Source organism: Danio rerio, chromosome 4 (assembly GCF_052040795.2).
Source record: "Danio rerio strain M-AB ecotype USA chromosome 4, GRCz13ab, whole genome shotgun sequence".
In the NCBI taxonomy this organism is placed as follows: Eukaryota; Metazoa; Chordata; class Actinopteri; order Cypriniformes; family Danionidae; genus Danio; species Danio rerio.
Window position 1 is genome coordinate 9470001 of NC_141024.2, and position 20000 is coordinate 9490000.

The 20000-nt window shown below is 35.5% G+C and overlaps 1 protein-coding gene across 3 annotated transcripts in view; it reads right to left on the minus strand.

Annotated features, from left to right (window-relative positions):
* The window catches only part of scube1 (signal peptide, CUB domain, EGF-like 1), a 100929-nt gene that overhangs the window by 64050 nt on the left and 16879 nt on the right, over window positions 1–20000 (minus strand). For all 3 annotated transcript variants that reach the window (XR_015942100.1, NM_001260500.2, NM_001328599.1), the window contains 1 exon segment: window positions 4037–4171. Coding sequence is in view for 2 of the 3 variants with exons in the window: in NM_001260500.2 (NP_001247429.2) it covers window positions 4037–4171 (135 nt within the window). In the remaining variant the exon portion in view is untranslated.

Sequence of the window (20000 nt, forward strand, 5' to 3'; positions counted from 1 at the left end):
GACTGCCACAGCACATCAGTTAACTATCCACAAAAACAACCCTTTAGCTTGTTTACAGATAAGTACACAAATGCACCACGCACTCACATAAAAACATACACGCTACTAGAGCATTTACCCAAGTTATGCTTTTGAACTAAAAATACTACATGCAGGAGCAAAGGTTCACCAAAAAGAGCTATGGGCTCCCCAAAAAAGCAAATACGGAGCATTTCTGTTTCCCTGATCCTAAATTTGTTTCACTCTAGCTCCTGAATGGCTCTATCATTCTCCTCCCTCGACTATCTTCTCCATTGGAGATTGGCTGAATGACATACAAATCCAGTTAAAATGTTTAATATAATGATATATAGAATCATGGATAGAATTAGATAGAAGGGATGGACAGTACACCAGATTCAGAGCTTGATGGAATGAAAAATAATGACAGAGCAAATGGTACATTGGATATAACAACAGAAAAAAGACAAGAATGTCAGACAGAATAGGATAGATAGATAGATAGATAGATAGATAGATAGATAGATAGATAGATAGATAGATAGATAGATAGATAGATAGATAGATAGATAGATAGATAGATAGATAGATAGATAGATAGATAGATAGATAGATAGATAGATAGATAGATAGATAGATAGATAGATAGATAGATAGATAGGAAAGCATGGCGAGCAGAACTAAAGAATAGAATAACTGGTCAAACAATAAATAGAACAGAGGAAGGTAGACAGAAAGAAAGAATGAAAAAACAGTGAGATATAGAACAAAAACCTGAACAAATGATAGACAGAATGACAGAAGAAAGAACAGATAGAACGACAGCAAGACTGACAAGAACTACAGAAAGAGGTAAAACGAAAGAAGATGATAGAAGAAATGACAAAGAACTATAGAAAGAGAATAAAATGGACAACAGAACAAATGATGAATAGAACAACAGCAAAAAATACTAAAAACTATAGAAAGATAGAAAATGAGATAGAATGATGAACAGAGTAAATGAGAGAATGATAACGTATAGAACAAAGAGCAGAACATCAGAGTGATAGACAGAATGATGGATGGATAGAAGGATAGAATTATAAAAATATGGAATGATAGAACATACGATGGATGGATGGATGGATGGATGGATGGATGGATGGATGGATGGATGGACGGACGGACGGACGGACGGACGGACGGACGGACGGACGGACGGACGGACGGACGGACAGACAGACAGACAGACAGACAGACAGACAGACAGACAGACAGACAGACAGACAGACAGACAGACAGACAGACAGACAGACAGACAGACAGACAGACAGACAGATAGATAGATAGATAGATAGATAGATAGATAGATAGAAGGATGGATGGATGGATGGATGGATGGATGGATGGATGGATGGATGGATGGATGGATGGATGGATGGATGGATGGATGGATGGATGAAGAGACGGACGGACAGACAGACAGACAGACAGACAGACAGACAGGCAGGCAGGCAGGCAGGCAGGCAGAAAGACAGACAGACAGACAGACAGACAGACAGACAGACAGACAGACAGACAGATAGACAGATAGATAGATAGATAGATAGATAGATAGATAGATAGATAGATAGATAGATAGATAGATAGATAGATAGATAGATAGATAGATAGATAGATAGATAGAAGGATGGATGGATGGATGGATGGATGGATGGATGGATGGATGGATGGATGGATGGATGGATGGATGGATGGAGAGACGGACGGACAGACAGACAGACAGACAGACAGACAGACAGGCAGGCAGGCAGGCAGGCAGGCAGAAAGACAGACAGACAGACAGACAGACAGACAGACAGACAGACAGACAGACAGACAGACAGACAGACAGACAGACAGATAGATAGATAGATAGATAGATAGATAGATAGATAGATAGATAGATAGATAGATAGATAGATAGATAGATAGATAGATGCTGCATGCAATGATTCCTTTCATTCATATTTATAAACAGACCGACCAAAGACAAAACAAAACAAACAAACAAACAAACAAACAAATAAACACAATAAGACCACAGAAGATCGTCAGACAAAATAACCAACACAACAAGCCAAACACAAAACAAAAACTATTAAAATTAAAGATAAAACAACCCAACCATAGACAGTACAACAGAAACAACGTCAACAAATAAAACCGCTACAAATCTAAACGTATAAAGCAGTGAACAAGGCTTTTAAGAGCAGGCGAGGGTTCAGAGGAGGGGGAAGAACTCTCCTCTCCACATTCCACACGTGATTGTGAAGGACATCAAAGATGCGATTACGAAGCAGCCCACACTCATTCATGAGCGCGAGTGTGCCAACCGCACAGATCTGCGGAGTGTGTGGGCATCTGCCCGCCTCGACGTGGACAGGCATCATTAGTTAATTCTGACAGGCGGAATGAGAAAGCACAAGAGGGTCGCATGATCTACACATACACAACACTACTGGCTCTAGCAGGCATTTGACCTGCATGCAACATCCACACACACAAACAGACATGCCCGCTGGATGCCTGGCACCCAAGACTTCAACTTCCACCTCTGACCCTTAGCTCTATGCTGGGCTACAACCGTCAGACAAGTACAGATGAGAAATGATGCCGGATCTACTATTCTGAATGATGATTGAGTGCATTTGATGCATAAAAAAAATTTCATGGGACATTATAAGATTTGACTAATGTTAGTAACAATAATAGAGCTGGCCAAATGACAATGATTGATGTTTAATGTTATCAAATGATTTGGCACATATGGTCTAGAAATATTGTTATATCATATAAATAAATGTAGTATTTGTGTATGCTTTAACTTGTTGCTTGAATCAGGAATAATTTCAACTTAATATAATATAATATAATATAATATAATATAATATAATATAATATAATATAATATAATATAATATAATATAATATAATATAATATAATATAATATATTATAATATAAAATAATATACTATAATTTAATATAATATAATATAAAATAATAAGTATAATATTGTTAATATAATATAATATAATATAATATAATATAATATAATATAATATAATATAATATAATATAATATAATATAATATAATATAATATAATATTATAATATAATATAATGGCACAATTCAAAATGCATAATGTTACACCTATAGTAAGATAAACAAAACTTAAACACATAAGAAATTTTTTTTATGTATTTATGCCTTTTTTGCAGCTTAAAGTGTCTATAAATTAGTTCCAAATTACTAAACTCAAAATTTAATTGTGTTATTCAAGATTCGCCTCTCTAACATTTGAATAATGTTGATGTAATTTATAAATATCTAGTTTTATTTTTGTGTAACTGTTTTAACTTTAGTGTTTATTTATGCCTTACTTGCAGTCGAATAGAATAGAATAGAATAGAATAGAATAGAATAGAATAGAATAGAATAGAATAGAATAGAATAGAATAGAATAGAATAGAATAGAATATACATTTTTTTGTTTTGGGATTGGTAGATGCTGTAGATACAATAATAGAACGATAGATAGATAGATAGATAGATAGATAGATAGATAGATAGATAGATAGACAGACAGACAGACAGACAGACAGACAGACAGACAGACAGACAGACAGACAGACAGACAGACAGAGATGGATAGATAGATAGATAGATAGATAGATAGATAGATAGATAGATAGATAGATAGATAGATAGATAGATAGATAGATAGATAGATAGATAGATAGATAGATAGATAGATAGATAGATAGATAGATAGATAGATAGAACGATAGATAGATAGATAGACAGACAGACAGACAGACAGACAGACAGACAGACAGACAGACAGACAGACAGACAGACAGACAGACAGACAGACAGACAGACAGACAGACAGACAGACAGACAGACAGATAGATAGATAGATAGATAGATAGATAGATAGATAGATAGATAGATAGATAGATAGATAGATAGATAGATAGATAGATAGATAGAGATAGATAGACTCACCGTCGGAGCGATGGATACAGGTGTGCTGGTTGTCGCTCAGGAAGAACCCGTCTTTACACTGGCACTCATAACTGCCCATAGTGTTGACGCAGATCTGCTGACATCCGCCGTTGTTGTCCAGACATTCGTCTACGTCTAGAGAGACACAAGCGCAGACGGTCAGCACAAAACACACAAACACAGTCAACCAAGCACAAAGATCTGGCCAAAACCCCTCTGCGTATACCAAGGCCACTTCAGCTCAGGTATTTGCAAGCATGTTTGTTTACCCAGAGTTCACTTCCTTACTGAAGAATGTCGATTAAATGAATAGTTTGATGTTTCGCTTTTCAAACACATCAAATAAAACAGCATGGAAAAACAAAAACCTCAAGAACACTAAAAGAATATCAGTCATCCAAAGCCTCGGTAGCATTGGCTAAATTGTTTAAAACGCACGACTGGATGAAAGTATCCTGCAAATAAACCTGCTGTCCGGTCTGTATGCATGTTTGCCCATTGCTGGGTATTTGACAGCTCTATAAACGCCATTGTGGGTAAGCTGGTTTGAGTAACAGCGTGACACTGGAGACCAGTTACACACATGAGTGAGTTTTATGTGGCCTTTGCATGGTGACGGATTCAGCAGCCCATAATTCCCTCTCAGGGGTGCTATTATGTCTCAATGTCTCGCTGTATCGACACTCTTCATGTCAATTGCTGTATTTTTTTGTTTCTTTTGTTTTTTCTGCTATGTGGCACGCCATTCTTGTAGGATATTTATGACTTAAGGCAGGGGTGTCAAACTCAATTCCTGGAGAGCCGAAACCCTGCACAGTTTAGTTCCAACCCTGCTCCAACACACTTACCTGTAGGTTTCAAACAAGCCTGAAGGACTCAATTAGTTTGATCAGGTGTGTTAAATTAGGGTTGGAACTAAACTGTGCAGAGCTACGGCCCTTTTGGAACTGAGTTTGACACCTCTGACTTAAGGGGATGGTTCGCCTAAAATTGTAATTTGTATTTCATTTAGTCTCCCTCAGGCCATACAAGATGTTTATGTCCTGTACATTGTAAAACTAAACCATTGGATCAACTTAAAATATTAAGTTATTAAGATTTTAATTTCGATGCGATTCTACTTTAAAGTCATTGTGTAAAATAATGCAGTGATATTTATTGAAATGCAGTAAGCATTTGACCAAAAGTGCACCTAACAAGTGTATGAATAATACAAATGTATACAAATATGTGTATCTCTATGAAAATCCTTAGGAGATAAAGTGCAAGGTAGAAATGGGGTAACTAGTATAGGGAGTACATACTGGCTCAATGCAACTAATGAGAATACAATACAAGTGCATGAAGTAAGATGGATGGATGGATGGATGCATGGATGGATGGATGGATTATTTATTATTATTATTATTGTTGTTGTTGTTGTTGTTGTTGTTATATTATTATTATTATTCATATTTAAATTTTTTATAATATTATTATTATTTACATTATTATTATTTATATTATTTTTATCATTAAATAATTTTCATATTATTATTATTATTATTATTATTATTATTTATATAATATTATTATTATTTATTTATATAATAATAATAATAATAATTATTATTATTATTATTACTATTATTATTTATATTATTATTATTTTTATCATTTATATTATTATTTTATTATTATTATTATTATATTATTATCATTGTTATTATTATTATAATGCTTATTATTATTATTATTAGTTATATTATTATTATGATTACTATTATTATAATTAATATTTATATTTATATTGTTACTTTTAATATCATTATTATTATTATTATTATTATTATTTATATTATTACTATTATTAATATTATTTATAATATTCTATGTGGTTATTAATATTACTATTTATATAATAATAATAATAATAATTATTATTATTATTATTATTATTATTATTATTATTATTATTATTATTATTATTATTATTTTATTTTTACCACTATTATAATTCATATTATTATTACTATTATTGTTATTAACACACACACACACACACACACACATATATATATATATATATATATATATATATATATATATATATATATATATATATATCAACACTTTTTAGTAGCACTCTCAGGCTTTTAAACTCTACAGTGCAGTTAAAAAAAGCTTTGGATCCAAGGACAGACAGGGATGCCTCTGTGGATGAAGGCATAAAGACCCCCTCTCTTGAAGCGTACAGTAGTTAATAGGACAGTTAAGGCCTTGCTGTCCCGAACGGTGTTAACGAGACGCCTCTGCGGATGCTAAAATAAGAGTCATGTCGCAAGGTAAAGCCAGGAGCCACATAATAAACCACTGTGACCAAATTAAACTGAAAAAAGTGGTTGTGTTTGCATGTTGAGGATGAGTTTATGTGTTTGCATGTCCTGCATTTGCACATGTATTTCAGCTAATGCATTCATATAGAGAAGGCATTAATGAAGTCTAAAAAACTTACATGCTAAACAGATGATAGTGAAGTGTGATTTTGTACCACAACGCTTGGGCGCTAATGGCTGTAAAGGTCTTCACACACACAAATAAAGAGCTTGTAAAAGTTGCTGCCTCTCAACACACTCCAAACAGACAGGGCAGTAAACACACACAAACTATCTAGCTATCTTTATCCTTTCAATTCAATTCAATTCATGTTTATTTAGCGCTTTTGCAATGTAGATTGTTTCAAAGCAGCTTATCAAAAACAAAACACACACAAAAACATGACAAAGTGTAGAAACAGACGCCCAAATCTCTATCTACAAACAATGGACAGTCACTTTCAGCATGTTTAATGATGATAATTCACTTATGATAGTGGAAGAAATCTGTGTGTTTCTATTCCACACCTGATTTAATGAATATTTGATCCTGTGTACAACATTCATTGTTTTACAAGTGGCTTATGCTACGTTCTAAACAAGATTCAATCAGAAAAAAATAGGCTGACACACAAATGAGAAGAAAAAAAGATAAATGAAACATAGCAAACAGCTCCATTATGTCTCCAAAACTATTAAAGAGCAAACTCTGAGCAATAAAATGTTCCTCCGGGAAAGTGTTGCCATGTAACACTGTAAATACACACGCTTTTTGTAGTTGCATTTCACCCCGCAGCACATTGTAAGTAATTTGCCATCGTCGTTTACAAGTGTTTACTGAATTAATTAAACTTTGTGGTGCTACTAAAAAAAAAGGCATGTTGCTATCAATTTGGTTGTCACCTCTTTCTTTCCACTTTCTGTTTACAGTTTTTTCTTTACTCCCTAAAACACTGAAACATCTCTCTTTCTTCTGCTGCTAAACCAGAAATCAAGTTAGCATAAGCCTAATTATTAGTCTTTCCCAGCAGGCACCGGATGTCACACAGATGTAAAATTAACGTTGAACTTAAAATGTTGGTTGTATAAGAATAAGGTAGACGACAAAACCCAACGTCAGATTGAGGTCAGAGTCCGAAATCAAAATGAATTATTATGAAATTATGATGTTAAGCTGATGTTGGATTTTAGTTATCATTTCTTATGAGTACGTGTCAGTGTTTGACGTCAAAATGATGTTGCTTTGCTATGTTGAAGGTTAGATTGATGACAAAATTTCCCAAATTTCACTTAAGATCAATGTCAAGTGATGTTAGACTTTGATTTTGTATGGATGTCATGCTGTGACGTAAAAAAAAAAAAAAGGAATTTTAGTTAGTTAATGCCACAACCTAAAACCAACCAAATATCAATGCCAGATGACGTCGGTATTCGATGTTAGCTGACGTCAGTATTAGACAGCAAAATGACTGTCACGCTGGTAGACAAGGAAGACAGAGGAGGTTACCTTTTCACAAGTTTTATTAAAATCAAAGTCACTAATCACAATGGGAGTTCAAAGGGTTGATGTATATGCTGTTGTAATGTTCATACACAGCAATGTAAGTATCAATAGTGTGGCATTAGATCTCACTAGAAGTTTGCTCGCTGTACACACAGTGAGAGAGCATACAGATTTACAGTTCATCTAGTAGGTAGTGGGTTTACGGAATAAACACACCTCAAGTGTAAGCATTCGATCTCACAAGGTGTTCGCTCTCATTAACCACTGCAGGTGAATACTCAGATACACAGTTCATCAGGTTGGTGGTGAATCTTCTGGTAAACAACACACAAGTGTAGGCTTTCCACTAGATCGGTGAGAAGGATCAGTAAGCAGATAAAGATCATCCGTAGGTGAGTTTACAAGCACACAGTTCATCAGAGTGATAGCAGATCTTCTAGTAAACATCAGACAAGAATAATCACTTCCCTTGATCAGTATGAAGGACTCGAAGACGCATAAGGAACATCCATGGAAGAAGGTGAGAAGAAGAAGAAGGAGCAAAGGTGAAGACAACCATCTGACTTCAATATCGGTCAACGAGTAAACCGAGAAGGTGGGTCTTTATAGTGTCCATAGGTAATGGGGAACAGATGCAAGTCGTTAGAAGTCTGGTAAAGGTTCACGGGATAGGATGGAGGTGGTATGTGAGGGAGAATGTTGATTGGGTGAGCAGGAAGGGATGTGACAATGACATTCGATTTTGGTCGCAACCAAAATAGAACTAAAGATTAACATCATATGATGTTGTGTGCCTGGTACGAGAGCTGTCACTGGAGTGGTGCCTTTTCAAAAGGTACACATTTTGTAGCTAAAAGGTGCTTATTAATACCTCAAGTGGACATTTTAATGCCTAAAATGTACAAAAGTGTACCTCTTGAAATTTCAATAAACTAATATAAAGCTTTAAGGTACCAATATGGACCCTTTTGGCCACTGAGTGGTACGGTTCGGTACGCTTTTTATGGCCGTTTCCACTGTCAAAAGTTACCAAAAGGCGAACCGTACCGCACAACCTTTTGGGTACCCTTTAGAAAGGCTACCTAGCACAACAAAAGGGTACCAAAACATGGAGCAAGACGCACAGCTGAATGCTATTGGTTTACAGAGAAGCATCACTAGCTTGTGCACAAGCCAGGAGAATAAAAACAAAGGAAGCACCATTTTTAAATACGCAGCTGAAACATTACACTGTAATAATACATACATATACTAACGAGCCATGGTTGACCTGAGCTTAAACAAACCTTGTTGTCTTCTTGATGAACAGTCACAAAGCCAAGAAGAAGAGCAGAATCTCCCTTCTGCCCTGTTGTTGTTTAAGAGTCTGTCTAAAGCGCGAGCGGTTTCACTTTCTCGAGAGAGATCTTGTGCGCATCTATTTTTGAAATAACAAACTTCTTGAGCTGATGATAATTACGTGGCCATTATTATTGAAGTGCTTCTGACATCCGATTCTTTCAGAAACGCGAAAGTGAAACGCGAAAAAAAACAAAGGAGACTCCAGAAAAAAGCAAAGGAGCAAATGATTCTTTCAGCAACCTGAAAGATGAACAAACTGCTGTGGTTAACTATTATCATCACCTTTTGGGCTATTATGAACTCGAAATTACTTTCTAACAGAGATTACATGTGCTGGTGAATATTAAAGATACAGATGAGAAGTTTGCACTGACTGTGGGCTATATTTTGTGTTGTTTTTGAACCCAAATAAGGACTAAAAGTATGCTGTGTGTAGTTTTTCTGTAATTGGTAACATATTGGAGACTGTAAGCATCTGTATGTGTTTATAGATGTTGCATTTATTTATTCATTTCACATAAGTGCAGAATTACCGTAGGCTATTTTAATTTATAATACACAAGGTTTTAAGTTTTTAAAGTATCTGTTTGTGAGAAGTGCTACCCATTTGATATGTGTACAGTTTTACTCTGACATTTCATCAAGCGAGAATGACGTTGACTAAAACTTTCTGTCATACCATTAGTACCCTTTCGGCAGTGGAAACGCAAGCCTGATAAAGGTGACCCGTACCGACCTGTACTGTACCGTACCACAACATTTAAATACAAATGAAAAAGTACCACCCCGGTGACAGCTCTTGTACCATTATTTCTGAGAGTGTATATAAATTATACTATTTTTCTTCACTCCCTGAAACTCTGAAACATCTCTCTTTCTTCTTTTGAGAAAAAATGCAACGATACGTCACATATGACCACCCAATAACAAGCTTTTATCTCCGTATCTCATGCAACAATCTAGTTGTAGTGGCTTGTCAGGTTGCGGACGAGCGTAATATTTGATAAGAGGATTTGGACTTCCCGGCTGAGCGAATATTTAGTTGCGAGCGTGTTGTGCGCCTGTTTTAATGTAGGAATGGAAACAGATATCATCAGTGTGACAGCACGCTCTCACTTTAAAAGAAGGGAGAAAAATAACATTTCAGCTGTCATCTCTCAATTAAGGCCCTCTCTGCCAAAATGTTAAACAAGAGCGCTGGCAATCCCGGGCCTGCGAGTTTGAACTAGAATGCTTTTGTTTTGTTTGATTGCTCTTGTGTAAACTTTAATTTGGAGGAGATCTGAGATGACATGATACAACAGGGAGAAGGAGAGAGTAGATGAGGGAGAAGGCCATTGAGAGAGACCGAAGAGAAACAACAATCAAAGGGTAAGAGGAGAGAGTTAAACAAAACAGGAGTCATGAGAAATAAAATGAGCTACTCAAAATGGGACAGAAATGAAACAGGGAGCGAAGTGAATTCAACTCAGCTGATGTAAACAGAGAAGCAAAGTGAAATAAACAATCAAAGCAAAGTAAATAGAAAAAAGAGAGTGGAAATTGAAGAGGATTAAATTAATTTAGATTAAAACTGAAGGACAGTATTTTGTTCATTCATTCATTCATTTTCTTTCGGCTTAGTCCCTTTATTCATCATAAGTAGCCACAGTGGAATGAACAGAAAAGTGTACAGGACAGAAGTGAAACGAACTCAAAGTGAACAGAAGTGCAAAAATGTTGACAGAACAAAGGTTGAATCAACTCAAAGGGAATAAAACAGAAATGTAAAAAAGTAAACAGAACAAAACTCAAAGTGAACAGAAGTGAAATGAACTCAGAGTGAACAAAACAGAAGTGAAATGAACTCAAAGTGAACAGAAGTGAAATGAACTCAGAGTGAACAAAACAGAAGTGAAATGAACTCAAAGTGAACAGAAGTGAAATGAACTCAAAGTGAACAGAAGTGAAATGAACTCAAAGTGAACAGAAGTGAAATGAACTCAAAGTGAACAGAAGTGAAATGAACTCAAAGTGAACAGAAGTGAAATGAACCCAAAGTGAACAGATGAGAAGTGAAATGAACTCAAAGTGAACAGAACAGAAATTAATTCAACGTGAACAGAAGGAAGTGAAGTGAAATTAACTCAAAGTGATCAGAAATTAAATGAACTGAGTGAACAGAAGTGAAATGAAATCAAAGTGAACAGAAAGAAGTGAAATGAACTCAAAGTGAAAAGAAGGAAGTGAAGTGAAATGAACTCTAAGTGAACAGAAATGTAGCGACATCAACAAAAGCAAAGCCAACCGAAACAAACAAAACAGAACAAGACAAAACAAAAGAGAAGTGAACTTCAAAAATCAAATGAAACTTGAGTGAAGAGAACAGAACAAAAGTGAAGCACAGTCAAGTAAACTGAACTGAAGCAAAAGTGAACAGAAGAGTGACCTGATTTGAACTGAACTAAAATCAAGTGAAGCGTACACAACAGAAGAGAAACACGCTCACGTTTAAAGCTGTTTAATTCCAACTACTCAGGCTTTCTCCTCCCACTCTGATGTTGGAGCGAGAGTGGAAAAGCAGCCAAAAGATAAATAAACAGCAGCAGCAGCGCAGGCATTCATAAAAAAAGGACCAAATGATCAACACATTGAGTCCAGCTGCCTGTACAGAGAGAGAAAACAAATAAGAATGGAAATGAAAAAGACAGAGGAACTGCAGTAAATGGCTCTTTAATCAGCCCCCCATTAGCCAATCTTAAATCAATTAAAGCTTCAACTTGTTAACATGTGGCGATCTGAAATGACTTCCTACACAAGACAAGCCGCAGCGCTGATTTCCGTACCCTTTCAAAGAGCTTGCGGTTTGGTTAGCGCTCAGTGGGTTTGTTTGAACACAGGCTCTGAGAGTGTGTGTGAGCGTGTGTGTTTATGCATAGCAAAATCAAAAAATCACAAAGGCAGGCATGAATTTTGTTGCTCGTTCAAACTACTTATGTGAAATGAGAGGAAACAACACAATTCTTGAGTTTTTTTGGGGATAACTTAGTTGGTTTATGTTCAATGTTTTATGCATTTTTAGCGTACAGTTTTTACTCAACACGTGCTATCACTCTTCAAGTTTTAAACATGGATTTAAAACTGAACACTTTTATTAAAATAGCTGAAAACAATCCCAAGAACAGTGAGTAGAAAATCTGCCTGTGCAGATCGCTAACGGACTACAAATCTGCTAGTATATGGATTAAAAGCAACAGTCAACACAGGAGCAAACAGATGTATATGGGCAATCCAGAGTAGTGGTCAATAAACAGGCAGATGGTTAAAAAGGCAGGCAGCAGACAGTAATAAACAAACAAACAAGGTGAGGATCAAAAACACGGCAAGACAAGGCAAGGAAAACACATCGTAATGTTCACACTTCAGTATAACAAGACTCGATAACTTCTGTATGTTTGTTTGCTGTATAAATAGTCTAGTAATCAGTCCATGAGCAGCTTCTGCTGTGGGAGTGTAATTAATGGAGACTTGGAGCAGGTGTGTGTGTGTTGCATGACTGGAATTTGTAGTCCATATATCAAATCATTCACATTAATAGTAAAAACTAAAACCAAGCAGCTTAATTTAATTTTTGTTTAGTAGTTACTGTTACTACTTATTACTATTTATGCGGCTAATGCCCTTCCATTCGCAACACAGTACTGGGAAACACCCATACACTCTTGCAATCATACAATATGGACAATTTAGCTTACCCAATTCACCTATAGCGCATGTCTTTGGACTGTGGGGAAACCTGAGCACCTGGAGGAAACCCACATGAACACAACAGGCAAACTCCACACAGAAATACCAACTGGTCCTTCCGGGACTCGAAACAGCAACCTTCTTGCTGCGAGGTGACAGTGCTAACCACTGAGACACGGTATCGCTTTCACTTAATTTCTCTATTAAAAATAATGCTTTGTTTATTTAAGTCCAGTCAGTATAACCAAACACAATGGGACTCAAAAGAGGATGTATAACCATTTCAATGAGTGTCGCAGCAAAGGGTTTAAATACTTAGGACCATATGATATTTACAGCCTGATCTGACGAGAAAACGTAAGTATTTTGTCAGTTTAGTGGCTAATTCGTGCAAATTTGTGCAAGTTCAGTCATTTGAAAATGTACAATTTTAAAGAGGTAGCGTGGCCCCTAAACCAAACCGTCATTGGGGGATAAGCAAATTGTAGTAAATTGTACAAATGAAATCATATGAATTCATATGAATTGGCCACTAAATCAAAAAGTTATGAATTTCCGTGTGCTGGATAAGTTTGCAGTACATTCCGCCTTGACGACCCCTATATATATGTATAAATGTCTGTGTATGTATATATATATATATATATATATATATATATATATATATATATATATATATATATATATATATATATATATATATATATATATATATATATATAAACATTTTTGGCCAGATTATTATATTTGCTGGATAACTTGATTAAAATAACTTAATGTAATGTAATGTTTTTAAAATATATTTTTGGCATATTTAATAAATGTCTACTCAAACAATCCTGTTAGCTCGACTTATTTTAGCTTAAAAATATTTCTACACTTCCAAAATTGTATTGATTGCAAATATTACAGTATATTACAGTTTTTTTATACTAGTTTAATTCAAATAATAATATTGTAATTTAGAGAATTTATTCTTTCTTTTTTCCCTCTCTTTTTTCAGGAATTGACCATTGGTCAGAATGACAAATGTTTTTATTTGTGGTCAGGGTCGTTTATTTGTCATCCACCAAAGAGTGATCTGGTAACTGATCTGAAGTTAAACATTGCTGTCAAAAATGAATATAAATAACATTGCACTTTTTTTATTTTACGCCAAACAAAAAATTCCTAAATGACTACATTTGTATATTAAATTTAAAGGAAATGACATCAGTATTCATCACCTTCACATTCATCCAAACAAAATCTACCTGACAGAAATCATTAATTATATGTAAGCGAACGAGAAAAGGTTAAGCAATACATACTCAGAGAAAATGAAATAGAAAGAGAATGTCAGAAGAACAAAAAAAAGAGAGATTACAGGAAAAGGTCATGATAAACATGATTCATTTAACCTTTGGAGAAGGTCAATAGTTCTAGTGGTTTCACTTCCTTCTGAACTTGCCATAATGCGCGCAGATGCCATTGAGAAACATGAGTGGTGCCTTGACAACGCATCATATGACGTTAAAGCTCCAATGAGAACGAATGAGGTTTTGAAGGAGCAAACAAACACACACAAGATGATGTGTGAATGAGAAACATCGACATTATGCAGACAGGAGAGAAATGCATGAGGAGGAAACATGACCAAGCGCCATATGACGACACCTCAAAGAAGTGTTGCGAGTTTAATAAGCTCCAACAAAACGCATAGAGTGAGGAAGGGACAACTTAAAATTACTTTAACTGGCAATAAACTTTACGCCACAAATGCTATTGAACAAGAAACATTCTTTTAGCCTCTCACACAAAGATTAAAGTGTAGGTCACATGGTATTTTAACTGTAATAACATTGTGTTGGAGTCCTACAACAGGTTTATTTGCTTAAAGAGTCAATGGTAACACTTTAATTTAAGTACCAATTAACTAATATCTTATTACCTGCCTGTTATTAAAATAATGTAAATATTCTGCATGATCGTATACCAGATCTCTAATCTTCCCTACCACCTTAATAACTATTAATAAGCAGCAAATTAGGATTTAATTGAGGCATTTGCAATAATTTTGATGGTTCATTTGAATCAAGCCAACTTTGATCTAATTCTGGCCTATTGGTCTTTCTGTAACTATCCAAACAAAATGGCCATTTCAGAGTGTTCAGTTTTGGAAAAAGGCGGGGCTATGCAAATCTATTACTTTGATCATGTTGACGTGGTAAGGGTTGGGGTTGACGTTAATAAAATATAATGGGTAATTTAATAAATAACTAAAAAAATTATTACTGTTTTTACATTACTGTGAGGGTTGGGTTTAGGGTAGGGGTATACGATAATAAAATGTAATGGGTAATTTAATAATTAATATGCAGAAATCATGGTAAAATCACTGTTCTTACATTACTGTGAGGGTTGTGTTTAGGGTTGGGGTAGACTTTAATAAAATATAATAAGCAATTTATTAAATAATGTGAATGATATTCAGTATAATTACTGTTCTTACATTACTGTCAGGGTTGGGGTAGATGTTAATAAAATATAATGGGTAATTTAATAAATAAAATGCAGAATTTTTGGCATAATTACCATTTTTTCATTACTGTAAGGGGTAGGTTTAAGGTTGGAGTAGACGTTAATAAAATTTTATGGGTAATTTAATGAATAATATAAGAAACATTTGGAATAATTCGTTTTTACATTACTGTGAGGGTTGGGTTTAGGGTTGGGGTAGATGTTCATAAAAATATAAAGGGTAATTTAATAAATAATATGAAAATACTTGGTATAATTAGTGTTTTTACAATACTGTTAGGGTTGGGGTTGACACTAATGAAATATAATGAGCATTTTAATAAATAATAGCAAAATTCTTGGAATTATTACTGTTTTTACATTAATGTGAGGGTTGGGTTTAGGGTTGGGGTAGACGTTAATAAAATGCAATAGGTAATTTATTAAATAATATGAGAAATACCTGCTGTAATCATTGTTTTTACATTACTTTAAGTGATAGGTTTAGGGTTGGGGTAGGAATAAGTGTGAATAAAACCCAATTAATCCATAATTTAATAAATAATATAAATAATTCTCTTTAACTTCCAGTCGCAGCTGTATCCCCTTTAGCAACAACCTGTTGAGGTTAATCAGAAGCAAGCAAAAGATGGAAAGTATAGCAAATTTCATTTGAGAGACAATGGGTCTCATTCACTAAACCAACGTTTTCATGAATAAATCATGACTCATCAAAAACTTTAGAGATTAGAAATGTAAAAACTTAAGAACAACTTATACCACACAAATGCAATAATCATATGAGCATGTATAAAGAACCATAAATAAAAAATAATTCATCACTTATAGGGTGGATGAAAAGTTTCTATGAGAAGTTCATATACAAAAAAAACGCATGCAATTATTAGTGAATGAGACCCAATATCTTTATTTATCATGCACTTTTTTAATTAAAACTTTGCAGAGGGTTTACATTGAAGGACAAATGGCAAATAAGATATTTTTGGGATAAAATCATGCATGCTGCTCTTTAAAGTCAGTCAGAAAAGAGACAAAGAGAAGGACAGGGAAAGAGAAAGAGAAAAAAATCTCTTTTCTGTGTCAGTCTATTTCTAGGTTGAGGAGAGACGGCCGAGACAAAGACAGACAGAACCAGATTATATCCAGGAGAGAGGACAGATCAGAAAAGAAGGGGAAGAAATAAAGAGAAATGTAGCGAGTCCGAGACAGAAAACTGGAAGCGGAGGGAAAGACATAACAAGAAGAGCAGAAGGAGGGAGGGTTTGAACAGGAGAGCCCCTTCAGTGCTGTTGATGGCCCTCTACGGCCTTGTCTTAGTTCCCAGAGCCATCATTTAGACTTGTATTTGAGACATTCCACAATAAAGATGTCAAATAGAAGGCAAGTCTATCGCCTCTAGGGAAACAGCCTGGAGTTACTCCAACCAGACCCACAGCCAAGATAACCAAGAAAATACAGAGGGGGGGGGGAGCAAAAGGATGGGAGAAAGAGAGAGAGAGATTTCAAGGGGACAAAAAAGGTTGAAAAGTTACAGAAAGTGAAAAATAAAGACTTAATTATGAAGGAAAGGGTATTTGCAGTTCTTACACAATGACTGTTATGGTAATGTCTTGTTTTTTGTTCTTTTGTTAGTTATTTTTGCACATTGTAAGGTAAACCATGTTGTTTTAATACATAAATTGTCAAATACAATATTATTCATTAAAGGGGAGGCATGTAATTATTTTAGTTTTAGTTTATTTACTTATAAATATCAATAAAACAACAGTTGCTGACCATTGTGCTGGACATACTTGATAAACAATAGAATAAATCAACATACAGTACATCCAGCATACCACACAACATCAAAGATAAAAAAACAAGACAAAACATAGGAACTATAGGATCAATTTTCTCCCAATTTAAAAGCTCTAACTAAGAGGTGTAGTTTAAGTTTCCCTCAAAACAAAGATTCGCTGGAAATTGTTCTAATGGACATAGGTAGCCCTTTCCACATTTTAGGGCCAACTACAGAGAAAGCTCCATCTCCTTTTTCTTTTATTTGGATGTGGGAACTATTAGCATTTTCTGGTTCAACGACCTTAAATATCTGGCAGATATTTTAGCAGTAATAAGATTTGAACTATAAGATGAAGCCTGGCCGATTAATACCTTAAAACATACATTAAAACACAATTCTAAAACATATCGACAACCAATCTAAGGAGCACGTTCGCCTCACAGAAAGAAGGTCACGGGTTCAAACCTCAGTTGGCATTTCAGTGTGGAGTTTGCATGTTCTCCCCGTGTTCGCGTGGGTTTCCTCCAGGTGCTCCGGTTTCCCCCACAGTCCAAAGACATGTGGTGAAGGTGAATTGTTAAGCTAAATTAGCTGTAGTGTATGTGTGTGAATGAGTGTGCATGGGTGTTTCCGAGTTATGGGTTGTAGCTGGAAGGGCATCCGCTGCGTAAAACACATGCTGGATAAGTTGGCGGTTCATTACGCTTTGGAGACCCCAGATTAATCATAAAAACTAATTAATCAGAACTAAGCCGAAAATAAAATGATTGAACATATGAATGAGTTTATTTTTATAATTATTTTACAATGCCTCTTTTGGTTTCATTGTCTATGTATACATTGCTTCAATTTTTAATTTTTGTCCCAGCCAGTTTCATATTATGATTGTGAATGTTATTCGCGTTGGCCTTTTATTCCATAAATACTTAGACCAATGTTAGATGGGTGGAGTGGGAGGGAGGGTTTTGAGCTCATTTTTGTAGTAAGCTAAATTCACTGTGAGTACTTCCAACAGAACTTTGATATATGGTCCATCTCTTCCTTGTAAGGATTTAGGCGGTACTGTGTGTATGAAGGTTTTTGCAATGAAAATGAAAATAAAGAGTTAAAAAAAAGGGTCACACTTTATTTTGATGGTCCATTTGTTGAATTTAAGTTACATTGCATCTACAGTAGATTATAAGTAGATTGTTAGGTTGGGGTTAGGGTTAGTGTAAGCTGACATGAACTTGGAAACTTTCTTTTAGTCAGTTAAATGTCTGTTCAAGGAGCAGTATCAGCAGATATTAAGCAGACAATCTACTAATACTCAAATGGACCATCAAAATAAAGTGTTACCCAAACAATTAAATAAATAAATTTCGGCCTGTTCAAACTACTTATTTAAAATGAGTTGGAACAACTCAATCCTTAAGTTTTTTGGGGGGACAACTTAATTGTTTTACGTTCAATCCACTTAAATTTGTAAAAACGATTAAGTTAACTTAATTAATTTGGGTTGAGACAACAAGCATTTGTGTGGAACCAAACAATTTTAAGTACAGTGTACTTAATCATCTTACAGCGACAGTTTTTAAAACAATTTTACTCACATTTTTTAAGTAAAGTCGACTAATCTCTTTTTAAAATGTACGTTGTACTTAAATACTAATGTACTATAAGTAATGCACTGTAAATACTATATTTGACCTCATGATTGCACGATTGTTACCACTACCAGGTCTGCTTTGAAAGAGACACAAATTAGGAGCAAAACATGGAAAGCTGAAGGAGGTGCTAAAGGTCCCTAAAGGTCCGAGCCCTGGTGTCCTGCTCTGGGATCCATCATCATTACGGCGTCTAATGAAAAATGATGACCTCAGCATCCTGAAACTCGGCTCAGTGCACATATTTGCTTTGGATTATGAAAGCAGAGATGAGACGAGAGCAGTTCAAGTTCTTCACTCCAGCTGCTCAGAAACACACACCAGTCTTGCTGTCTGTATCTCTCTCTCTCTCTCTTTATCTCTCTTGCAACATTGATGTTTGAAAGCGTAACACGTTGTCATTGTGACACTACAGAGCCACCACACTTCAGGTTGATAAGTCGCTTTCAAAACCAAACACACATCTGCACTCACTTATAACGCAGACAGGCCCGCTACAAAAAAACACACTTTTTAACGAATTCCTCAATCCCCACAGCAATCCAGCAAAAACCATGAGACCCGGCCCTCACTCTCCGGGTCGTGGAATTTCATCTTTGAACTATTTCAATAAATATGAGATGGCAAGTTATTAATTTTCTCTCAGCCCTTTTCTTCCCCTGCTTCCATTTTTAACCGCTAACGTAAACATCGGACCTGCACTGCCGATTTCTGGGAAGTGGATGCGATTGCGCCACTGGTGACATTTGGGTGACATTTTTAAGAGATGAAAAATAATCGCACGGTTCCTGTTGGCGGGCTCCTGTCAGAACGGGGAATGGACTACTGGCGCTAGACGTGGCTCGGCTGGCCTTTTCCGAGGCGCTGCATGGAAAGATCGCAGAGGCAGATTTGTTTACGTTTGCAAAGGGGGTCATTACAGAGGTTGTTAGCCGGGCAACGAAATGACGAGGAGGAAGCTCATCTGTAAGTCCTTCAGAAGAGGCAACTGTGTGTGTGTGTGTGTGTGTGTGTGTGTGTGTGTGTGTGTGTGTGTGTGTGTGTGTGTGTGTGTGTGTGTGTGTGTGTGTGTTTGTGTGTGTGTATTTTG